General features: G+C 38.7%; 1 protein-coding gene across 4 annotated transcripts in view; it reads left to right on the top strand.

Annotated features, from left to right (window-relative positions):
- Positions 1–7933: 7933 nt before the first annotated feature.
- LOC754831 (transient receptor potential cation channel subfamily M member-like 2) overlaps positions 7934–23853 on the top strand; it is a 92628-nt gene continuing 76708 nt past the window's right edge. Inside the window, exons 1-3 of one of the 4 annotated variants that reach the window (XM_030973471.1) lie at positions 7934–8574; positions 22709–22794; positions 23537–23726. In XM_030973471.1, the coding sequence (XP_030829331.1) occupies positions 8488–8574; positions 22709–22794; positions 23537–23726 (363 nt within the window). In that variant the 5' untranslated portion in view covers positions 7934–8487. Of the gene's footprint in view, positions 8575–9888; positions 9961–10976; positions 11054–22708; positions 22795–23536; positions 23727–23853 lie in introns of those variants that run through there. The other 3 variants (XM_030973473.1, XM_030973472.1, XM_030973474.1) reach the window with 3 other exon arrangements.

Here is a 23853-nt window from a genome sequence, read left to right as displayed (position 1 = left end):
ATATACCTCAATAATTTAGAATTTGCTGCTGTATAAACTAGTAAATATTATCTCCCTATGTTTTAAAATCATTACCAGTAAATACTTTACATGAGGTTGTACTTGGTTCAGTTTTGTTTCCTTTCAGCAAAAAGGTGCCTGTTTGTTATATCCTGTTTTTAAAACTGTATAAATGCTACTATCATTGAATAAGAGCAATTGAAGTTAATCACTTTATAGTTTAGTAAAGGAAGCACAATATTTTACTTTCATTTGTCAAATTTCCTGAGCATGTATTGTTTCCATGGATCATTTTCCAATCCCTACTGAACTCCCTGGTACCAGTATTCCCTCCATGTACTATGCATGCAGGATTATCAGACTACATGTACATGTATGTAGCTAGTATCTGTCTTCTTTCAATCAGGATATCCCCTTATTCAAGGCTGTCATGTGGATGTACTGGTATTGTTATGCTCTGTTTAGTCATCCCGGGGTTGGGTGACAATGAGTTTGCTGTTTGAAAGAGTTTCATTAAAATTTTTATGATCCAGATAGTACATTGCATATCTCATCACCCCAATTCCCAGATACACATTTTGCCGTCTACTTCAAATTTGTTATCATCCCTTGCGATTAATTTCTGCTTAGGTGTATTTTCTCTAATTTATATGGTTTATTTAGAATGGTAGCCAAATAGGTGTATGTTCTGTAAACAGGGATGACAGATGATAAATTATAGTTATACAAACTTCATTTCTAATGATAATCTTATCTATTTTCCTATATAGTTATTTTCAATGATTGATCAACCATAGTCCTGCCAATTCGTTGGATGTAATGTGTACAGGGTAGCCAAGTGATAGGTTTTCATTATGAAAACCTAGTTTTTAAAAGAGTTGGTTCAGTCGTTGTGCAAATTGATCACAAGGATGTTTTAATTTGTCCTTATAATATTGTAGAGGCTGAAGAAAAAAAAAATGATAGCATATAGTGTGCTATGTAAATATGTTTGTATTTCATTTGAACAATGTCTGTTAAGTTATATTTTATCTTTTTTGTAAATTAGTATCATGGAGAGGGAGGATGCATAGAAACATAGCATGGCCTGTTAGGCATGACAGGTCTTTTCCCCTGAACTAACATTGTAATGTTCTGATGTAGCTTTAAACTCGATTTTTGTTGTTGTTTTAATCAATAATTTCTTTACAAGAAGATACACATGAAAAAATGGGTTTATATTCTACAACTCTCTAAATGTAATTTAAAAGCATTTAATGCAAATTTATAACATGTTATACATTTTCAAGTTTTTTAAAATATTCTTCTGAAATATGGGATATAGGTCTTAGATATATTGTTTTGTAAATAAGAATCTTATATAAGGTTGTTTTGTCAAACTTTATATATATATATATATATATATATATATATATATGATACTAAAAATTCCAGTGTTTATGTAGATGTGAGGAAGAAAATATAGAAAGAAATATTGAAATACTGGTGAAGTCCCTGGTAAGTGCTACACAGTACTTTTTATTAAGAAAGAATATTTTAAATTATGGTATTGTTCAGAAGGAAAGCTTTTGTTTGATCGTAATGAAATAATAGTCTGAATTTAGGATATAGATGATATGTATAAATTCTGTATTTTACTGCTAATATATGACCCTAGGTAATATAAATCTAACTAGTTTAAATGGAATCAAATGTTTTCTGTGAAAAAGAACTGAGTGAAAAAGACAATTTGTTGCTATGATGCATCTGGAAAATTTATTTCTATGTATCTAAAAACTCTTTACGGTTCTTACTGAATTGGTAGAGATTACATTTCGAATTACTCAGATAAGTATTTGTTGATCATGTCAAGTTTCTGTGATGATCATGATAGAGGATAGAGGAAATAAGAGAGGGAGACAAATAAAAAGAGAGATATATGGCTTTATTCTGATCACTTGTAATAAAAAATTGTTTGAAATTATGTGTATACACAGTGAAAAGAAATTGCCTTCTAGAAGTTGCCTTCTATTTTTTCTGCTGGTGAATTTTTATTTGACTGAAAAGCAATTTGAAATGATAGTACTCCTCATTTATGGTAAAATAATATCTGTAATAGAATTAAACTGAATCATGTGAATATTGATATTTGTCTGTGCTCAAAGCACACTCAGTATTGACCCAGTACTCATGATGATATGCCTATGAGCTGATGGAACTGAAGTAGAATTTTTGTCTTTTCTTGTTCTAAAACAATTACAGGATATTTAAAGGTTTGATATTTTGAGCTTCAAGTCATAGCATTGTATTAAGACATCATATTTTTTTATATAGACATATTAGTGTGGTGTAGAGAAAATGATATGTTATACTAAAGTGTGTGGGATCATCCATTGTTTTACTGATGGAAAGTCTTTCAAAAATGTTTTCCTTCACAGGAATCTTTTATAAATATTTTCTGAGAACAGTCAGGATAACCACGTGCACCACCAAATGTAGATAGCCTCTCAAACCATGCAATCATGATTTCGATTTTCAATGTGTAATGTTTGTTGTTGTTTTTTGTTTTTTTAAATTTGTAATCGTGTAAATGATAAATTCGCTCAATTCGTATCTAAGATTTAGCCTTAGCAATAAGTGCATTTATAGTATTCAGTCTTTCGCATATAGCTACATGTAATCTTGATGTGTAAAACTATTTTAAGGACATTTTTAAAAATTAGTACACTTCAAATGTGAATATATACAGGCGCGTACGCATGATTTTTTCAAGGGGGGGGGGGGGGGGGGGGGGGGGGGGGGGGTTTTAACATTTATAAATTAATTTTTAATTACACACAAAATTACACACAAAAAAATACCAAAGGGGGGGTTTAACCCTCCAAACCCCCCCCCCCCTGTGTACGCGCCTGTATATATATATATATATATATATATATATATATATATATATATACTGTGTCTTTGAAAGATCACATGCTTCCACGACTTATTTGTGACATTTTTTAGTTTACAAAAGTGAATGTAAAACATACATAGAGGAGCATATTCATGTTTACCAGTTACACTACACTTCAGTACATTTACTTATATTCAGCTCATGTCTACAACGTGCTTATATTAAATGTAGTGTTATGTGTGATCAGTCCATACGATCCCATGCACAAGAAAAAATCAATGACAGAATTCCTCATAATAGTAAGTTTATGCTTTGTTTTTGAACAACTTTGCTGGAAAGTGTTAGAATTTTTGAGAATAAAATGTTTTATAATGCATAAGTTATAGTGAATTTGTTAACATACCGGTAATGTGTAAGTAGTGATTAAAATCCTCAAACAAATGTATTGGTTGTGATATGCATATTTTATTGTTTGTGTTGTTATGCCAAGTTTTTGGAAAGTTTGAAAGTGCAAGGTCTTGACTATGTTGAGAACCAATTTGTTTTTATCAGTTCTTAATAACGTTTGTTCTAAGGAAGGTAGTTTACATATTATCTCTGAAAAAACTAGATGATTCCTTTGATTTAAAGCTTTTTTTCTTAGCTTTTGAATTGTTGACTCGTGTGGGTCATCATTTAAGTGGGTTTTTAAGTACGATCCCCTGGATTCTGTAGTCGTGCAGAAAATATTCACGCTTGTACTTAGGATTGGCTGAAAGTAGTAACCGATACATACATGTACATCCGGGTCGAAATTCCAATAGGATCCGATCCTATTGGACCATCAGAAACCATTAGAGCTATTGCTGTCTATTGGTTTCAATAGGGAAAGCGAAATGATGGACCCACAGAAACAAATAGAAAATATCTATTAGACCAAACCCACAGAAAAAAATGCTGATGGACCAACAGAAAGCTTCTATTGGACCAACATCCACCCACATCATCTATGGGTTTCTGTTCGTCCATTAGATATTTCTTCTATGATGGATTTCTGTTGGTCCATTATGGGTTCCATTTGGTCCATTAGAGATCTTTCTATGGGTTTCTAATGGTCCCATGTTCTGAATTCCCTATTGAAACCAATAGTCCAATGGCTTCCATTGGTAAATCAATAATGATAAATCAAAATTAGATTTTAGCAACTCTCCACCAAAAAGTTATATTCTAATCTCAATTGCATCAACTCCATCACAAAGATCACTTGAAGTGAGTTTTAGAATATCCTTTATTTTAACTGAATGCTTGTACTATTCTATATAATAAACATACATGAATTGTTTCTTGGTTAGTAATCATTATAATCAATATATCTATTGCAAAAACGTGAATGTAATTGTAACATAATTAAACAAATAATCTATTGGTCATTAGTTGCCAAAAGAAAATAAAAATCACGAAATTGATGTGCATTGTCATAAGTTGCTTAACAAATTGTGATAAATGTAATTTTCTGTGAACGCGTATAAAGTAATCATGAATATGCATGAGATAGATTTAGCTGTTGGTTTCTATTGGTTTCTATTGGACCTATTGGTTTCTATTGGTTTCTATATTTCTTAATTCTATTGGTCATATTGGTTTCTATTGGTTTCTATATTTCTTAATTCTATTGGTCATATTGGTTTCTATTGGTCCCATTGGGTTCTATTGGTTTCATTGGTTTTCTATTGGTCCTATTGGTCCTATCGGTCCTATTGGTCCTATCAGTTCTATTGGTTTCTATTGGTCTTATTGGTTTCTATTGGTCCTATTGGTTTCTATTGGTCCTATTGCTCCTATTGGTTTCTATTGGTCTTTGGTTTCTATTGGTCCTATTGGTTTCTATTGGTCCTATTGGTTTCTATTTCTATTGGTTTCTATGGGTGCTATTGGTTTCTATTGGTTTCTGATGGTTTGAATGGTCTCTATTGGATTCACAGAAACCATTAGAGACCAATAGAATTTTTCTAATGGTTTCTATTGGTCTCTATGGGATTTTCGACCTGGGATATTTATAGAATGGCCATGAACATGAAACTTACATTACTTAGAGTTGCATTTGTGCACCAGGATACAAGTGATACACTTTAAGTAACTTGATAACAATGACAAGGTGTCTTGAAAATACAGGTACATATACCAGGGTTATATCATTTGTTTAGAAGAAACATTTCAATTGAAATATTTTGTATCTATATAGTACCTGTTTGGTACAATCCCACTTTTTAGATTACATATTAAGAAGGTACCAGATCGTGGTAATTTCCGTTTTTTTTCTTAGTCTATCTTCTGAATCAGGATTTTGTCTGTACGTAGCTCTCATTTAGTTTACATTAAAAAATTGTGAAGCAAAATTTGCATGCAGCATTGTTGGTTGAATATATGAATGCAGAATTTCTGGTTTTCATGTAACTCTATCAGCAGCCTTATTTTGAAATGACACAACTAGTTTGGTATACTTTTAAAGGACCTACAATGATAGTCTTCATGTAAGATATAATCAAACCCTGATGAGTCTCAATCCAAAAAGTGGATATCATCCTTCCTTACTAAGAGATCCCAGAGGGTCATGATTAACGGCGAGTGTTCTGATTGGGTTCCCGTCCTTAGTGGGACTCCACAGGGTACGGTCCTTGGGCCTCATCTCTTCCTCCTTCATATCAATGATATTGATAATGGTGTGAAGAGTACTACCAGACTCTTTGCGGATGATTGCTTAATCTACAACACCATAAGATCACCAAAAGATGAGGAAATACTGCAAACTGATCTTAACACCTTGGTCAACTGGGCCAATACGTGGGGAATGACTTTCAACCCGAGCAAATGCACAACTATGCGAGTCACGAGGAGCAGGAAACCAAACAGAACATCCTACCAGATGATGGGAGTCAATCTCGAAGAAACCACACACACCAGATACTTGGGTATAATCATACAAAATGATATGAGATGGAACAAGCAGGTTGAAAATTCAAGAAGTAAGGCCATGAAAATAGTCAACTTCTTGAAAAGGAACTTCTATCAATCTTCAACAAAAACAAAGGAGAAGCTGTATTCTATGCTGGTTAAACCTCATCTTAACTATGCTTCTTCAGCCTGGGATCCATATACGAGCACCAACATCAGCAACATTGAGAGAGTCCAGAATGCAGCAGCTAGATTCGTCAAAAACACTTATAGGTCTACAAGATATTCAAGTGTCACTGCTTTGAAGGACTCGATGGGTTGGATCCCCCTCCAGGAGGAAAGACGAAAGTCTTGTATCACCTGTTTGTACAAAATGATTCACGACTTGATGGACATCAACTACAAGAATTACATCTCAAGGTAGAACGAACAAGACGGGGCCATGACCAACAATTCTATATCAACAAAGTCAGGATGGACGCATACGCTTACTCATTCTTCCCAAGGACAGTTAAGGACTGGAACAGTCTTTCTCCCTCAATTGTAGCCCAACCTTCCTTAAATACTTTGAAATCTGTGCTTAAAACCAACTTAAAACCAGCACCTTAAGTTGGTGGCCGCACATGACGACACACCTCCAGTTTAAACACCTTTACGGCGTCTTTTGGAGGAATCCTACCAAGTACCAAATCTAATGATTTGGCCTGCAAATTAACAGTATATGAGTTTGCTGAACAAAGTAGCTCAAATATTATTTATTTTAATTTAATGTGTATTGAATTAACAACACTGCAGAATAAAACTGTTAGAATATTAGATTCTGTGATACAAGACTAATGTAATGCTGATATACCATAGTAACTTCAGTTTTTGATTATAAATGAAATTAAATGATTCATCACAATTTACCAACATTTAAGTCGCTCAATTGCGCGATGTACACCATCAATTTGGCTCTTTACCTGTAATGATTGTACAGATGACCTAACTTGCAAAAGTTAAAGTAGATATTCATTGATTTTACTGAAACTAACTTTATTTTCATTATTGCAAAGTTGAAACTTTGATTCAACAAGTTGATCAAAATTCAATGCTTGGAAACATTCAAAGTATTGATTATTATAAATTACAAAACGCTTAAATCCAGCCCCGGCATATAGCACCTAAAAAGCTCTCCGAACGCTCCTGAGATGTGTGAGATCACAGTATGGACATGATTTGCACATTAAATGGGACATTGATGTCCCATGACATATCACACATTTTCAGTGCCTGTGTTTTCATCTTCTCTTGAGTTCTTTCTCTTACTTCACTACCGTCAGGCTAAATGTATAATCTATTGCCTCACTCTAAACCCCGTGCATGGTTTTATTTTGATGACAAATGCAGCGGTACAAAAATAAAGGAATCTGTCGCTTGTAAACAAAAGAAGACACCATTGTATATTCAGCTGCACACACCGCGGTATGTTCGGCGTTTCAAGAGGGAACAAATGCCGTCCTTAATATTATCATTCCGGGGGGTTTTCAATTTGAAAGTCTGGTTTCTTTGATTGTTAATTAACCCCTATCCTGTGTATTTACAAGCAAAAGATTTTAGTTATCAGAATCGGGTCATATCCCCTTTTGAATGGTTTGACATGCCATTACATTTTATATGGACTAAACTCATTATAATTTGACAAAATTAGCTTCGCAACTATGTGCATTCTGTATGGGATGTCGTCTGCTTGGGCAGTATTGGTCCATATAGTGACGTCATTAAAACATCGTTATTTTTCCGGCGAATCTCTCGTATATCCCAGCTGCTATGGAGGTGGTTGTATTTGTATTTTTATAAATCACTCGATATGCAGTAGTTGACCTAAAACTTGTACGATGGCCATCTGATAGCTTACCAGTTTCTAGTGATACAGTTGACATATTTGTGATTTTATTTGAATTTCACCTTTAATGCAAAGGTACTGAGCAGCCTTTTCCTGTATCGGTTCCCCTACAAGGAAATTGTGTTGGCATGTTCCATTCTAAAGCTTAGGGGCGAGTTGTCGAACTTGAAACCAACAAAAGCAAATTAAGTGGTAGGTGAAAGAGAGAGAGAGAGAGAGAGTGTGAGAGAGAGAGATAGCGCAATATGTTCATTCGCCGACCATATCAGACCAGTCTAATGTTTGACAAGTTTGTGGAGAGGACTCCTCCTCAAACGAGACTCTCTTTTCAAGTGGAATAGGATTGATATCCAGAATATAATTGATCAAAGGATGACGTATAGTGCTCTCAAGATGTTCTTTGGATTTGAGATTCGTACAGACTCTGTCACAAGTTTGGAAGGAATCTTGTGGAGTTGAGGAGGGTGTGTGTTAGCTCATCAACCCTAGATGTGATCCCTTTGCATGAATCCTATCTTCAGACGTCCATAATTTGACTTGTGTATGATTTCTTTTGGTAACCTTCCTGAATACTAAATTTGCTGTAAAACACACACTAAACTAATCATTCTGTTGAGTCATTGACTGTATGTTCGTGTGAGGTAACTTGCTTGTTTTTCACCCCCACTTCCTTTTGTTAACGGAAGCAACAGGCCTAGGGGCGAGACTAAAACTTTACAGAGATGTGCTAGAACTGTAGTGCAGAAAGTTCCAGCGTCCTTTTGCATGTTGGTTGAACTGAAGTGCCTTTAAAATGAGTGACAAGAAAAGATCCTCATTTGCAAGGCAGTTGTCTACAGATGGAAATCGTGGTGGAAGTCTTCCGAGAGCAACGAGCCTGGTACGTATACCCAGATAGCAAAATATCTGGGGCCCATCTGGGTTTTGTATGGGATGGCTAAAGCCCACGTACGTGGCCCATACAAAAACCAGATGGGCACACATAATGTGCCCCACGTGGGCCCATATGGTTTTTGGTGGTGAAAATTGCACGTCGAACATCGGCTGGGCCCAGCTAAAAACCAGATGTATACCAGATGGGCCTTCCCACCAAAAACCCACAAGTACCAACACATAATTTTATGTGTCCCTTGTGGGCCCCATGTGGGTTTTTGGTGGTGAAAATCGCAAGTCGAACATTGTCTTCGCCCAGCTGAAAACCAGATGTATACCAGATGGGCCTTCCCACCCAAAACCCACAAAATATACCCAGAATTTGCATAATGAATATGGGGTGTGTGCATATCTATGTTTTTTTACAATTTATCTGAATTTACAGGATATTTCCTAATTGCTGATGATTTAGTTATAAGTAATTCATTTCGAAAATACTATTATATGTAAATTGCTAATTATTAGGACATTTCACTACTTTGTATACATTACATTTAATTAAACATGAATTAGGAAAAACACTAACTATGACCTAAAACAGATTCAATAAAATACAAATAATATATGGAAATGTCTCATCACCGCAAAATAACCAAGTCTTCTTAATACCAATGCCTTTAAATTGGAAATTTTAGACAAGTGTGGTTGCCAATGGCAAAATTAATTAGTACAAGAACTACATAAATTACTAATTAAGTCTGCTAATTGGAGCTAACAACTGGTTGAAAGTTGTGCCAAATGGTACGACTGGTCCAGTTAAACCCAACTGGTAACCCTGGAAATAAAAATGGGATAAATGAATTCAGCAACTGGGTAAAAATAGAACCCATTTAAACAATGAAGCCCATTTAGAACCACATTAGCCCATACGGGACCATATCAAACCCACTTGGCCCATATATGGATCCCATATAAAAACCCGCTTATAGAGTATGGGGCCCATATAGAACCCACTTGACCCATATATAGAATGTGGTAGGTCCCACATATAACCCACATGGCCGGCCCATCTGGTGCCCAATAGGTAACCCTTGTGTATATTGATGGGCCAATTGTGGGGCCCATCTGGGGCCCTTGAACCCGGGTGCAGATTGCTGGGCCCCACATGGGGCCCATCTGGGATCCAAATGGGCTAAAAAAAATGGGCCAACGGTGGGCAATAGATGGGCTGGCCCATCTGGGCCAAGTGGGCCAGCCCAGTTGTAACCAGATAGAACCCAGATGGGCCCCACAACATTTTGCTATCTGGGTAAAAACAGTGATCGAAGCGATCCTGATGTATAAAGTGGAAAACACACTTTATGATCTGTTAGAAGAAGAGGAGAATCAAATTGTATGTAATGAAATCCTTATCTTTATCATAATCATGTAATGGAAAATCCCAAATCATGTGTGCTTATTATTATTTTGATGTACATGTATCAAATGAATGCTAGCAAATTCATTGCATTTTCATCATGTGCTGTAGTTTCTCAATTATTGTTTATTTATGTGTTGTCAGAAAACCTACCAGTGTATTTCCATTTATTTGTTTATAAATATATTCATTTAGATTTTTTCTTGTAAAATAATCCCAAACATCTTTGATGTTTAATGGAAGTTATTAGCAAAGAAATACAGTGTTTATTCACTTGAAGACCCTGTATGTAATGTGTTATAACTACAGTTAAATTAAGAACACGATTCTTTAGTAAGAAAAAGTTCATGCTCACTTTTGAGCATTAAAATTAATTTTCTCCCTTTAAAAATAGGCGAGAGATTTGTCAGGCTGAAAACGCACCGGTTCCGTTCAAAGTAAATATGGTGAATAATCCTTGGAAGTACGTGATTTCTTTTCAATCTGAACATAAGATGTGAAGTGTGAAATTTAGTTATAATAGTAAGCAAATAGGGTAATGGTACTCATCATGGCGCCGAGGTGATCTCATCCCGATCCGTAATTACTGAGGCGAGGGCCAGGGATGATGGTAGGGGATGGTAGCCCCGAGATCACCGAGGCGCGATGATAGTTGCCCGAGTAAAGGAGGTTAATATTTGTTTTATATTGGTAGTGTAACGGGAAAATAAAACAAAACAGGATCCAAACAAAACGGGATCCAAATGCAATATCACCGATATTTCTGGGATCGATATAGTCTAGGCCTAGGTCTATCGTAACTTTTTATTTTTGGAGGAGAGCAACGAGCGCCCAAGATGAAGTCTCCATCCCAGCGCAGCATGAAGTTTTTTCAGTGCAGCCGGTGTGATGTGCAAAGCCATCTCGGCATATGGCGCGGCGTGCGCGTAGCTAGGATAGCGCATTGAGAAAAGCAGCTGGAAAAAACATAGTTCGACAAATTGGCTGCCGACTTTCACCTGTTAAATGTGGAAGAATTGTTGAAATTTAACGAAGGAATTGACAGCAGAAACACGAAAAAACAGATCAGGTAGACTCTCTACGGACTTTCTATGTTCCAGGATTTTTGTAAGGAAATAGGTCTAGATCTATAGTCTAAGCCGATTTTGATGATCTTGTTGATCCGGGATCATACGAAGCCTTAACGTCATGACGTTAGACCTCCTTCTCTCGCAGTTCTAACTTCTGCTGGAACTCAGACAATGCAGGCTAGGCCTAGGCCTAGTTTCTTTGTAAAAGTGAGCTGCTCATATTATAAACAGATATAGATTCTAGGCCTAGGGTCTAGACTCTACGGCGCGGCGCTAGGGTAGTTCCGTATCCATTTTTTAGCAGAATCTCAGAATCTCAGAATTGGTGTCCAGACATCTAACGTCTAACTTTAGAGGGGGGTGTCATGTGCATTCAATTAATTGATGCACGGTTCTTTTGGAGGCATAGTCTAGTTTAAAGGTTTGTGTAAAGCTCAGGTTTTTGACGCCTGGCAGGAGGCTGTTCCAGTCGTCTCTTATTGTATTTGGTATGAAGCTATTCAGGTACGCGTTTGTTCCGGCATTGTGTAGTGGGACTAGACGATTGGTATATATTCTCTCTCACAGATCTTGGTGCTTCATGAGGTAACCCGACACATGCTCCGCCGACGATTGCTCCGCCGACATTTACTCCGCAAAACGCGACAATTGCTCCGACGTCAAATGCTCCGCCGACAGTTGCTCCGCCGACAGTTGCTCCGCCGACAATTGCTCCGCCGACAGATGCTCCGCCGACAATTGCTCCGCCGACAATTGCTCCGCCGTCAATTGCTCCGCAAAACGCGACAATTGCTCCGCCGACATTTGCTCCGCAGACATTTGCTCCGCCTGAAGCGACACTTGCTCCGCCGACATTTGCTCCGCCGACAATTGCTCCGCCTGAAGCGACAATTGCTCCGCCGACATTTGCTCCGCCTGAAGCGACAATTGCTCCGCCGACATTTGCTCCGCCGACAATTGCTCCGCCGACAATTGCTCCGCCTGAAGCGACAATTGCTCCGCCGACATTTGCTCCGCCGACATTTGCTCCGCCCAAAAAGTGTCCCATAAACTACAAATGCTACTAGTACTACGACAAATGCTTCGCCGACAATATTTTCTTTACACCTATTTTTTTCGTTTCTTTTTTTCTTCTTCATTTTCTGAATGCATTTCTTGAAATAATGTAGATGAAATGAAATGAGTGAATGTTGATGAAGTGGGAGGAAAAAGGAGTTACCTAAAAGTCATTTCGAATATACTGAAATAACTTTCCATCTATCACTGTACGTCCCATATAATGTATACTAAACACTCATTACATGTCGTGGGAAGTTTTTAAAAAAAAGTAGAGCAGCAAGCCACATTCCCCAATACGTGCATACCTCCTAGTTAATTTCAAGTAGCTCATCAATATGTAATACCTGAAATTACCTCGATCAATGCATCTTACTAGGTAAAGCATCATACAATGTAATAGGTCATCATGGAAGTTTAGAAAATAAGTAAGGGGGATTTACCAAGTGTTGATCTTTTTAAGAGTTTTATAAAGAAACAAAAAGATATTGAATATTTCTCAGCGAAAAAAAGGAACAAGCTTGTTTCGCATTTTAAGAAATGACGATTTGACTTATGATACTCATGTTGATTTAACTTTTATTCCTGTGCCCCCTCACTCCCCTTTATGCACTGGAGTTCAAACTATGATTTATATGTGTACAGTGTATTTTTTTTTACTATAATGTTTTTTTTTTCTAACTTTCTTGTCCTTTCATTATTGTTAGTTGTTCTTATACATATTGGGTTTTTTGTTTGTCTAATTATTACCAATGACTTGTAAATATGTAATTTTTATATGATTGAAAATTTGATAAACACACAAATATAAAAAAAAAGTTTAGAAAATAAGGGCACTTATATACGTAAGGAAGAGAACCCATTCAGACGGGGAAATGAGATGGCAGCCTTTCTGCTTATTCACATTTATACAAATCATTTTGTTGCAGTTTGATGTTAGTTCTTCATGATAAGCCAATTGCTCTTCTTCCGGTGGCTTCGTGAGTCCCTTAAATTATTTAGTGAAAACAAAGTACTCGAATGAAACGGAGTGTTTTGCACACTAACATATATATATATTAAAGCTACATACACTTAACTAAAGGAAAGAAACCTTTAGAAAATGGACTGGATATTATTGAAAATATTATTCTAAACAAGAATGTACTACATGATTGTATTACTTTACGTTTCAATTTCACGAGAGAAATAGAACTCGAGAGGGGGAGCAGAGAAGAAGTGATGGAAATGAAAGAAGACTAATAGCATGAGAGGAAAGAAAAGAGCAAAGAAGACAAGAAAACGGTGTAAACAGGAAAAGGAGGAGCATGGGAGAGAGAGAAAGAGAGAGAGAGAGAGATAGCCTTTGGATCAGCTAATGAGTAATACATGAAACAGATTTTGAGCGGAGTAATTATCTTTCGCCGGAGAACTTGCGTAAGGAGCTATAATTTTATTTTTTATTTTTTTAAATCAAACATTATGGGGAATAGCAAAAAACGGTTGTCTTTTTTGCTCTTTTCTTTCCTCTCATGTTATTAGTCTTCTTTCATTGAGGTAATTTCAGGTCTTACATAATGATGAGCTGTTTGAAATTAACTAGGAGGTATGCGCGTATTGGGGAATGTGGCTTGCTGCTCTACTTTAAAAAAAAAAACTTCCCATGACATGTAATGAGTGTTTAGTGTACATTATGTGGGACGTACAGTGATAGATGGAAAGTTATTTCAGTATATTCAAAATGACTTTAAGGCAACTGCTTTTTCCTCCCACATTATCAACATTCATTCATTTCATTTCATTTACATAATGTCATGAAATGCATTCAAAAAATGAAGAAAAAAAGAAAGAAACAAAAACAACCCGTGAAAAAAAAATATTGTCGGCGAAGCATTTGTCGTAGTACTAGTAGCATTTGTATTTAATGGGACACATTTTGGGCGGAGCAAATGTCGTCGGAGCAAATGTCACCGGAGCAAGTGTCGCTTCAGGCGGAGCAATTGTCGGCGGAGCAATTGTCGACGGAGCAATTGTCGGCGGAGCAATTGTCGGCGGAGCAACTGTCGGCGGAGCAACTGTCGGCGGAGCAACTGTCGGCGGAGCATTTGACGTCGGAGCAAATGTCGCGGAGCAAATGTCGCGGAGCAATTGTCGCGTTTTGCGGAGTAAATGTCGGCGGAGCAATCGTCGGCGGAGCATGTGTCGGGTTACCTCATGAAGCACCAAGATCTGTGAGAGAGAATATATACCAATCGTCTAGTCCCACTACAATGCCGGAACAAACGCGTACCTGAATAGCTTCATACCAAATACAATAAGAGACGACTGGAACAGCCTCCTGCCAGGCGTCAAAAACCTGAGCTTTACACAAACCTTTTCGGCGGAGCAAATGTCGTCGGAGCAATTGTCGGCGGAGCATATGTCACCGGAGCAATTGTCGCTTCAGGCGGAGCAATTGTCGGCGGAGCAATTGACGGCGGAGCAAATGTCGGCGGAGCAAATGTCGGCGGAGCAAATGTCGGCGGAGCAAATGTCGGCGGAGCAAATGTCGCGGAGCAAATGTCGCGGAGCAATTGTCGCGTTTTGCGGAGTAAATGTCGGCGGAGCAATTGTCGGCGGAGCATGTGTTATGGAACCGCTTCATGAACATAATCGGGGATATCCACAGCAGCTTCCTGGTGGAATGCCTTGTAGAATAGCGTTAATCTGCTGTCTTTCCTTCGTTGTTGGAGAGGAGACCATTCCAGGGATTGTAACTCAGAGACACTTGTACTACTACGACGATAGTCATTGTAGACGAATCGTGCTGCCCTTCTTTGTACCATTTCTAATTTACAAAGAAGGGCAGCAGTTTAATATCCATTCTAAATAGTCAAGATCTAAGGGAATTTTAGCCCAATTGTTTAATCATAGGTCTAATCATATATTGCATATTCCACCTGAATTTGGATCACATCCGACATCGGGAGGCCTCCGTTTAGGGCTTGGATGTCGACATCGTCGCTGATCAGTACCGTCTCTCACTATGAATATGACTGACAAAGAAAGCAGACAAAATATACAGTTCCTCAGGTAGACAAAGGAACATCCCTTCACTGCACTGCTATTATGTAAAAATTTGTAGAACAGGTGTCACATGCATATTCACCTTTTTACATAATAGCAGTGAAGGGATGTTCCTTTGTCTACCTGAGGAACTGTATATTTTGTCCGCTTTCTTTGTCTGTCATTTTCATAGTGTCTACGCTAAACGCTATAGCTCTGCACCTCAAACTGAAGCTATCAGTCCAAAATTATGCAAACTTTGTGTATGCACGATACCATAAACTATACGAGAAGTTTGCATAATTTTAGACTGATGATAGCTTCAGTTTGAGTTGCAGAGCTATTGCATAGAGACGGTACTGAGCGACGACGTCGACATCAAAGCCCTAAACGCAGGCACGTAGCCAGAGTTTGATGTTTGGGGGGGGGGCACATACATGTAATCGATTGACGTAAATAAAGGGGTCTAAAAAAGTTCAACCGATCCTGGAAATTTTTTTTTGGGGGGGGGCACGTGCTAGATCTAGAAATCATGAGGGGAAAAAGGTGTGGCGAGTTGTCCGAAAAGGCACCCCACCCTGGACAACTCGGCTGTGGCAAGTTTTGTGGCGAGATGTCCAGGGTATTGGGGCGGGTTGTCTTTGTGGCGAGTTGTCTGGAATTCGATTGAAACCTACCGTGGCTTCCCCGGTAGGTTCTGCTTTGCCAAAAAGGTAATGCGGCCATGCACACGACACGGGACAGGAACTTGAAGCATTTCAAAAGTGGACAATGCTGACCACGCGGTGGGTCAGTTAGGTTATTTGTACTTTGTGCCTTCTATTTAATAAGAAAGTGGACTATATGGACTCTACATTGGGTATTGAAGTATTCTGTGAGTATTTGCATAAACATAGAATATGCAGTTCCCGCGAATCGGCCGCACACCGGAGCCACTGCTCTCGTCTCTATAGATCTAGTCTAGTAAGACTGTAAGTATCTACCCTCGGCAAGCCTCGGTTTTCTATAGATCTAGGTCTAGATCTAGACCCTAGTAAATTTGATATAAATTTGCTCTCGGGAAAGTTACTAGATTTTCTAGACCTTTTCTAGACCGAAAGCTTCAGTCTCTATAATCGTCGGTTGTTCCACTGAGACTACGTCTGGCTCCACTAGACCTCCGGTTATAGAGACTGAACGATCGCCTACACCATCGTATGTTGAAGATATCATGGCTAGATTTTAGCCGCTAGGCCCCTCCCACAAACATGACAAACTTGCCACGGCCGTATTGTTATGCCCCCAAAATCCCCCAAAATGTCATTTTACCTCGTCCATATCCAATTTTAAATTAGGCCTAGGCTATAATACATCGGTTCCACTTACTAACTTGATTGAAATAATCTGTTTAATGGTCCCTTTTAAGGAAATTATGGGTCAAAATCGACATCCATGTTGAAAATCTTGCAAGCCGTGTTAAACTCTCGCTGCCGTCAATCTCATCCCTTCTAGTCTACGCCGAAGGCAAAATGATTATGAAGGAAAAACTGTGATAACGCCATTACGAACGTGTAACATTTGCATTACAATTGAGAGTCGTAAGTACCACATATTTGGGAAATATCTCCCCCCCCTCCAAAAAAAAAAAAACAGGAGGGGGTGTGGCCTCTGAGGATTCGGCTAGCCGACACTTGCAGACAGAATCAGAACGCTGCACCTCCTCGACCGTCCTTGACTATCATTTGAAGACAAATGGCCGTCACCTTGATATTAATATTTCAATGCAATAGGGTTTATCGATGTATGCAAATGAATTAGTGCTTTGGTTAATTTTGTGGCCTGATTTAATGAAATTCTAGATAATAACTTGTGATTTTCGTGCCTTTTTTCTCGTCTTTTTTTACGATCATTTAATTTTTGACGGTCATACAATATCGAATAAAAATAACAGCGCGTATATTAACGCATCAGAATAATCCACGTGATTCGCTGAATCATTTGCGTTGCTAGCGCGCAGCGTGATGAATAAATTACCCATAATTCCGTACAGTAGATTATTTGACCTCTCTTATTACGCTGATACGCGCATTGTCTTTTACCATGTAGTGAACATCATTCCAGTACACTTTTCGCGGGGAGCATCCTACAGAATGCATAATTCATAAGGCTCATGAATTATGCAAGGTGGCTTATTTTGGCTTCTCATGGATCCGGACAAAATGGCGGAGCTTGGGGGGCCTGGTTCAGTCTCTATAACCGGAGGTCTAGTGGAGCCAGACGTAGTCTCAGACTCTCAGTGGAACAACCGACGATTATAGAGACTGAAGCTTTCGGTCTAGAAAAGGTCTAGATCTATTTAAGAACCTTCTTATTAATGCATCGCTGTCATTTTCAGGCGCGGATCCAGGATTTTCCAACAGGGGGGGCCGGAAATTTGAAAATTGCGCAGACCGTTTTTCAACTCGACATACCAATACTGACAAGGTCATATTAGAAGCACCACAGATCTATACCAGTAATTTTTTTTGACGTTTTCATCGGGGGGGGGGGGGGGGCTGAAGCCTCTTGCCCGAAAAAGTAATTTTCTGGTTTCACGATTCGGCTAGTGAGCGAAGCGAGCAAGCAAGAATTTGAGGATAATATGTATTTTGTGAAAGTGTTATTTATCACCAAAATATACGAGAAAAGAAATAACAAATTCATATTAGGGCAGCTCGCTGTTCCCCTCCTTCCCCCCCCCCCCCCATTACGCGCGAAGCGCAGAAGCTTTAATGTTTCGTGAAATTATTAGAGAAAGAAGAGGATTCATTGCACCATTCTCGACTCCTAATTCTTGTCTGAATTTAGTTCCTCCCCCCGCGTGAAGCGCTAAAGCATTGACCTTTCATAGTTTAATGAAATTCTTAGAGAAAGAAGATAATTCGTTGTTCCATTCTCAACCCTCAATCCTTCTCTGAATTCAGGTTCCCCCTCCAGCGCAAAGCGCAGAAGCTTAACATTTCATTAAGTTATTAGAGAAAGAAGACGATTCGTTGTACCGTTCTCGATTCTTAATCATTGTCTGAATTCAGTTTCCATACCCCCTCCCGCGCAAAGCATGGAAGCTTTGACGTTTTATTAAATCATTAGAGAAAGAGTACCGTTCTCGACTCTTAATCCTTGTCTGAATTGAGCTCTCTCTCCCCCCCCCCCCTCTCCCGCGCGAAGCGCGGAAGCTTTGACGTTTCATTAAATCATTAGAGAAAGAGTACCATTCTCGACTCTTAATCCTTGTCTGAATTGAGTTCCCCCCCCCCCTCTCCCGCGAGAAGCGCGGAAGCTTTGACGTTTCATTAAATTATTAGAGAAAGAAGACGATTCGTTGTACCGTTCTGAGTTGTCAATCATTGTCTGAATTCTATTTCCCCCCTCCGCGCGAAGCGGGGAAGCTTTGACGTTTCATTAAATTATTAGAGAAAGAAGATGATTCGTTGTTCCATTCTCTACTCTAAATCCTTGTCTGAATTCAGTTTTCCTCCTCCCGCGCATAGTGCGTAAGCTTCTCACGCTTCATTAAATTATGAGAGAAAGAAAACGATTTGTTGTACCGTTCTCGATTCTTAATCATTGTCTGAATTCAGTTTCCATATCCCCTCCCGCGCAAAGCACGGAAGCTTTGACGTTTTATTAAATCATTAGAGAAAGAGTACCGTTCTCGACTCTTAATCCTTGTCTGAATTGAGCTCTCTCCCCCCCCCCCCTCTCCCGCGCTGAAGCTTTGACGTTTCATTAAATCATTAGAGAAAGAGTACCGTTCTGGACTCTTAATCCTTGTCTGAATTGAGTTCCCCCCCCCCCCTCTCCCGCGAGAAGCGCGGAAGCTTTGACGTTTCATTAAATTATTGGAGAAAGAAGACGATTCGTTGTACCGTTCTCGGTTGTTAATCTTTGTCTGAATTCGGTTTCCATACCCCCTCCCGCGCAAAGCGCGGAAGCTTTGACGTTTTATTAAATCATTAGAGAAAGAGTACCGTTCTGGACTCTTAATTGAGTTTCCCCCCCCCCTCTCTCGCGCGAAGCGCGGAAGCTTTGACGTTTCATTAAATTATTAGAGAAAGAAGACGATTCGTTGTACCGTTCTGAGTTGTCAATCATTGTCTGAATTCTGTTTCCCCCCTCCGCGCGAAGCGGGGAAGCTTTGACGTTTCATTAAATTATTAGAGAAAGAAGATGATTCGTTGTTCCATTCTCTACTCTAAATCCTTGTCTGAATTCAGTTTTCCTCCTCCCGCGCATAGTGCGTAAGCTTCTCACGCTTCATTAAATTATGAGAGAAAGAAGATGATTCGTTGTCCCATCCTCGATTCTTAATCCTTGTTTGAATTCATTTTTCCCCTTCCGCGCGAGGCGCGGAAGCTTTGACCTTTCATAGTTTAATGAAATTATTAGAGAAAGAAGATAATTCGTTGTTCCATTCCCGACTCTTAATCCTTCTCTGAATTCAGTTTCCCCCTCCAGCGCAAAGCGCAGAAGCTTAACGTTTCATTTAATTATTAGAGAAAGAAGATGATTTGTTGTACCGTTTTAGACTTGTCGAAAATGTTTCTTTGTCTGCTCCTTTTTTCGTCCTATGTCCTCTTACTGCCCCTACCGCCCCTAGCTACGCATGCTTTAAAGGGAAAATGAAACAATCATGATTGTGATAGCATACAATTAGGTCAGTAGAAATGAAAGGGGAAAAAAAGATCTATTTATGCACCAACCATGAAATAATCGCGACCGGGAGCGTCATATCTTAGTTTTGTGTTATCGGGCGAGGGCCGGGGCATAGCGACCAAGCGAGATTTTGCAATGTAGAATGCTGAAATTATGCATTCTAGAAAATCCTTTAGTCCAATATGTACGTTCTTTCCGCTACATGTATATTTCTTTCTAGCTATATATCTAAATTTCCGGGGGGACGTGTCCCTCTATCGGGCCCAGGATCGCCGCCGCTGTCTGTTATCACTACCAACATGAGTTCAAATATAAGCACAAGCGAGTTGGTATGAGCTGAATCCAAATGAAGGGCAAAATAAGAGTTGTGAAGCGGCCCTACCGTTAATTTAAAATTTGACTGTTTAGTATATAGCTTCTATTTGAAAGACATCCAAAATATTGTGCCCTTTTCAATTTTTTCAAAAAGCAGGGGCTGTTTGTAATGTTTAACTTTGAATCCGTGGCTCGAGATTTTATGCGGCCGGCCCGGCCCCCTCTATTCAATAACGTTTCCCAAGCCTTCTGGAATGACCCCAAATCTCCCGATTACAGTTTTTCCCTTATTCGTCGTTACTGTCACTTAGCGCCATTTTCTTGTCTTTCCCCCTTTCTCACCCGACTTTTCTCTTCCCCTTCCCACCCCCCCCCCCCCACCCACTCAGTGTTATCTAGGGTATGCGCATGTACAGTTGTTCCCTCTCTTAGTTTGAAAGCACCCCTTTATCTTCGGTGTGTAAAGTCAGTGCGGGCCGGATTTGTGTGTATTACGGGCCGGACTTTGTTGCGTGAAAAGTAACCCTTAATCGGAAATTTTGGGAACACAAAATCGGTCCCTCCGACCCCGGAGTGGGAGTGAGGTGGGGGGGGGGGATCTTCTTCTTCTTTTTATTTCTCTCTCTCTCTCTTCTTTCTTTTTTCTTCTCTTTTCTTTTCTCTTCTCCTTTCTTTTCTCTTTTCTCTTCTCCTTTTTTCTTCTCTTCTCTTTTCTTTTTTTTTCTCTTTTTTTTTTGCGCCGCCAATAGGGAGGGCTGCGGCCGTTTCGGCCCCCCCCTGGATCCGCCACTGATTTTTATACAATATCCACTCTGCTCGTGCTAATGCAATCGCTAATACACTTTCTACCTGACATGACAATTCTGCCTGCTATGACAAACTGCAGTAGGCCTACCCTGGTAGCTGCTGATCTCCGATAGAGCGGAGGAAGAAGAAGAAGAAGAAGAAGAAGCTTGTTCATTAGCTCATAGTTGTTGCCAGACCCTCTTGCATGCATGTACAATTCTCTGTGAATTGTATAAACTGCAAAAAGTGAAAATCAGAAAAGAACTCTTAACAAGTACTAGACTAGACCTAGACCCTAAGTATAGTTTACACATAACTTTGAATAAAAGGGTGCATTAATTGTTTGAGTTTTTGTTTGTTGAATTTGGTTTTAATGCAATTTTAGTAAGTTAGATCCCTGTTTCTTGTGGAACACAATTGATTCTTGTTCAAAATCCTTCTTATTTAAAGGTAATAGCCTACAAAGTTTTGGGAAATTTTGAAAATTGGGTAGTCTATAGTGATTATTTACAATTTTTATATATTTGGATGCCCCTGTGGATGTATATAATAAGCACAAGAAAATTTAGCCCCTGAAACACTTCTGCTTTTGAGAAAAATTGAACATAAAATTTTACTGGTGCTCCCAGTAAATTTTGATGAATTTCAAATAGCGCTTACGGCCGTACAAAGGTAGCTGCGACCATGAACATCTCAGTAGTTGTGATATATAATTTCCAAACGGGAAAGCTAATCGGTCGATTTGAGTCGAGAAACATTGTTTTATAGCTTAATTAATATCTTTACCTTGAGAGGGAGCTTTACAACATAAAGAGTTTATTATTTACAATGTCATAACTTTAGACTTGATTTCATATGCTTTCAATATGTTCATTTGAACCAAATTCATGAAGGTAATCTTATTTTGCAGGTGGATTTTGGGGTATAAAATTTTGCTGGAGGATAGAAACTTTCTTTAGAAAGGTTAGGGGTTTATTTTATTCTGGTAATATTAAGTTTGCTATGGGGGGGGGGGGGGGGGGGTCCATACCCCTATGCCCCTGGATCTGCCACTTCATGCTGCTAGTACCCTATTCATGTCTGACTTGATAATCCAAACAAGTGATGGGTCATGCATAGCTCACATAATTCCAGCGATGAGATGTGTCACTACTGATACAAACACAGTTGGGTTCATGCAAACAATAAATCTGGTATAATAAATCTGGCCTGTCCATGAGAGAGCATGACATTTGCATCCGACTGAGTGTGCTAATTATTTTTGTATAGATGTTGGCCTGTAGCTATAATTACCTGAATCATTAACACTCCGACAGATTTGATTTGTTTGAATTGCTGAATATCCTTTCATGATTTCTACAAAGAATATTAATACTGGGCTCGGTAGCAGAAGATTATTGTGGACTCCTTGTGAATTTATGTCTTTTCTATATATATTAACAAAATCTATTTGTGTTTATGTAGGAGATAAGACATTTTAGTGCAAGCCTGTGTGCCTATTCACCTATAAATGTTTTCTTTCATATGCATGGATTTCAGACTAAATATACCTGATGCATTTGCATGTTGTGGTTCATACATTTATAATTTATATTGATCTAGCAATCAATTAATAAATGGTTTCGAAGAAATGACATATTAAGGTCGGTTTCACTTTCTGTATGATTGTTTAAATTACAGATCATTCAAATTGTACATTTTTTTATCTTATCAAGAAAGTATGTGCTTCTGGTGTAGGTCTACATGTATATACTTCAACTTAACTTATTGTTATCAACTGGTATTCTTAAAATGTACAGACTAATCCATCATGGATCCGAGAGAATATTCTTATGAGAGAGTGTACTCGCTTCACTCCGGCACCACCTGATATCAAGGATAGAAAGTAAGTAAAAGGGCCCAGATTTCTTTTGAATTTTCTTTCTTCTTGCTGTTCCTGATATGTAATTAAGAATAAATGAATGTGAATATACCTTGAATGTTTAGGGGAAAAGAGAGAGAGAGAGAGGGGGAGGGGGGGGGGGCAGAGATTTACTTAGTCCATAGCCTGGACTATTTTCATGTGTCACGCGCCAAATCAGCTGAGAAAACAACACACCCACAACGCTCAACCCGTGGCAGTAGTCCTTGCCTCTTATTCTGTTCTTTTGGACGTTTTTATTTTTTTGGATTGCGTAATGAGTGGAGATACTACGCTGTGTGTGGGATGCTTGTGATTGAAAAATGAAAATTTATTAAAACTGATAGTATCTGGACTAATAGTTACCTCGAGGAAGTGTCACAGGGAAAGTGAAAGAGTTAGAGGCCGGAAGTTAGAGGTGAAAAGAGAAGGATACAATTTGTAATCAACCATGATTGTGTGAATATAAAGGAAAAAAAGGTATTAAACAATAGAGAAAAAGTGGACGAGGGGGGGGGGGTAAAAAAAGGGGAAATACAGTGTAGAAAATGAAATAAAGAGAGTTTATAAATACAAGATGAGAGAGAGATAGAAAGAGAGACTGAGACAGAGATGAGTAAGAGAGAGAGAGAGAGTCAGACAGAAGAGTAAGAGAGAGACAGACAGAAGAATAAGAGAGAGAGAGAGAATTCAGTGTCTTTAAAGTGGTTGTTTTTACCATCTTTAGGGGAGATGAGGACCCCAAGTGCCAGTGCAAAAAGAGGAAGAAGAAACATCAAGACAGATTTTTGGAGAACCCAGACCCGAGTGCCAAATGGAAAGTAGAAACCCACACCCACACAATTCCCACCAATGCCTATGGAAAGATAGAGTTCATAGGAGCTGTAGGAGGGGCTGTTGGACAGAAAGCCAGGAAGGTACTTCTAGTACTTGTTTTTTGTTTTGTTTTTGATTTGTTTTGATTTCTTTTTTTTCCTCTCTTTTTGAGGGGGTTATTTGTCTTGTTTTGTTTTGTTATTTATTGATGTTTGTTTTCACTTCTTT

The sequence above is a fragment of the Strongylocentrotus purpuratus genome, unplaced genomic scaffold (assembly GCF_000002235.5).
Source record: "Strongylocentrotus purpuratus isolate Spur 01 unplaced genomic scaffold, Spur_5.0 spur5_scaffold_6, whole genome shotgun sequence".
In the NCBI taxonomy this organism is placed as follows: Eukaryota; Metazoa; Echinodermata; class Echinoidea; order Camarodonta; family Strongylocentrotidae; genus Strongylocentrotus; species Strongylocentrotus purpuratus.
The sequence above is the reverse complement of the archived record's forward strand: the minus strand, read 5'-3'. Positions and strand labels throughout refer to the sequence as shown.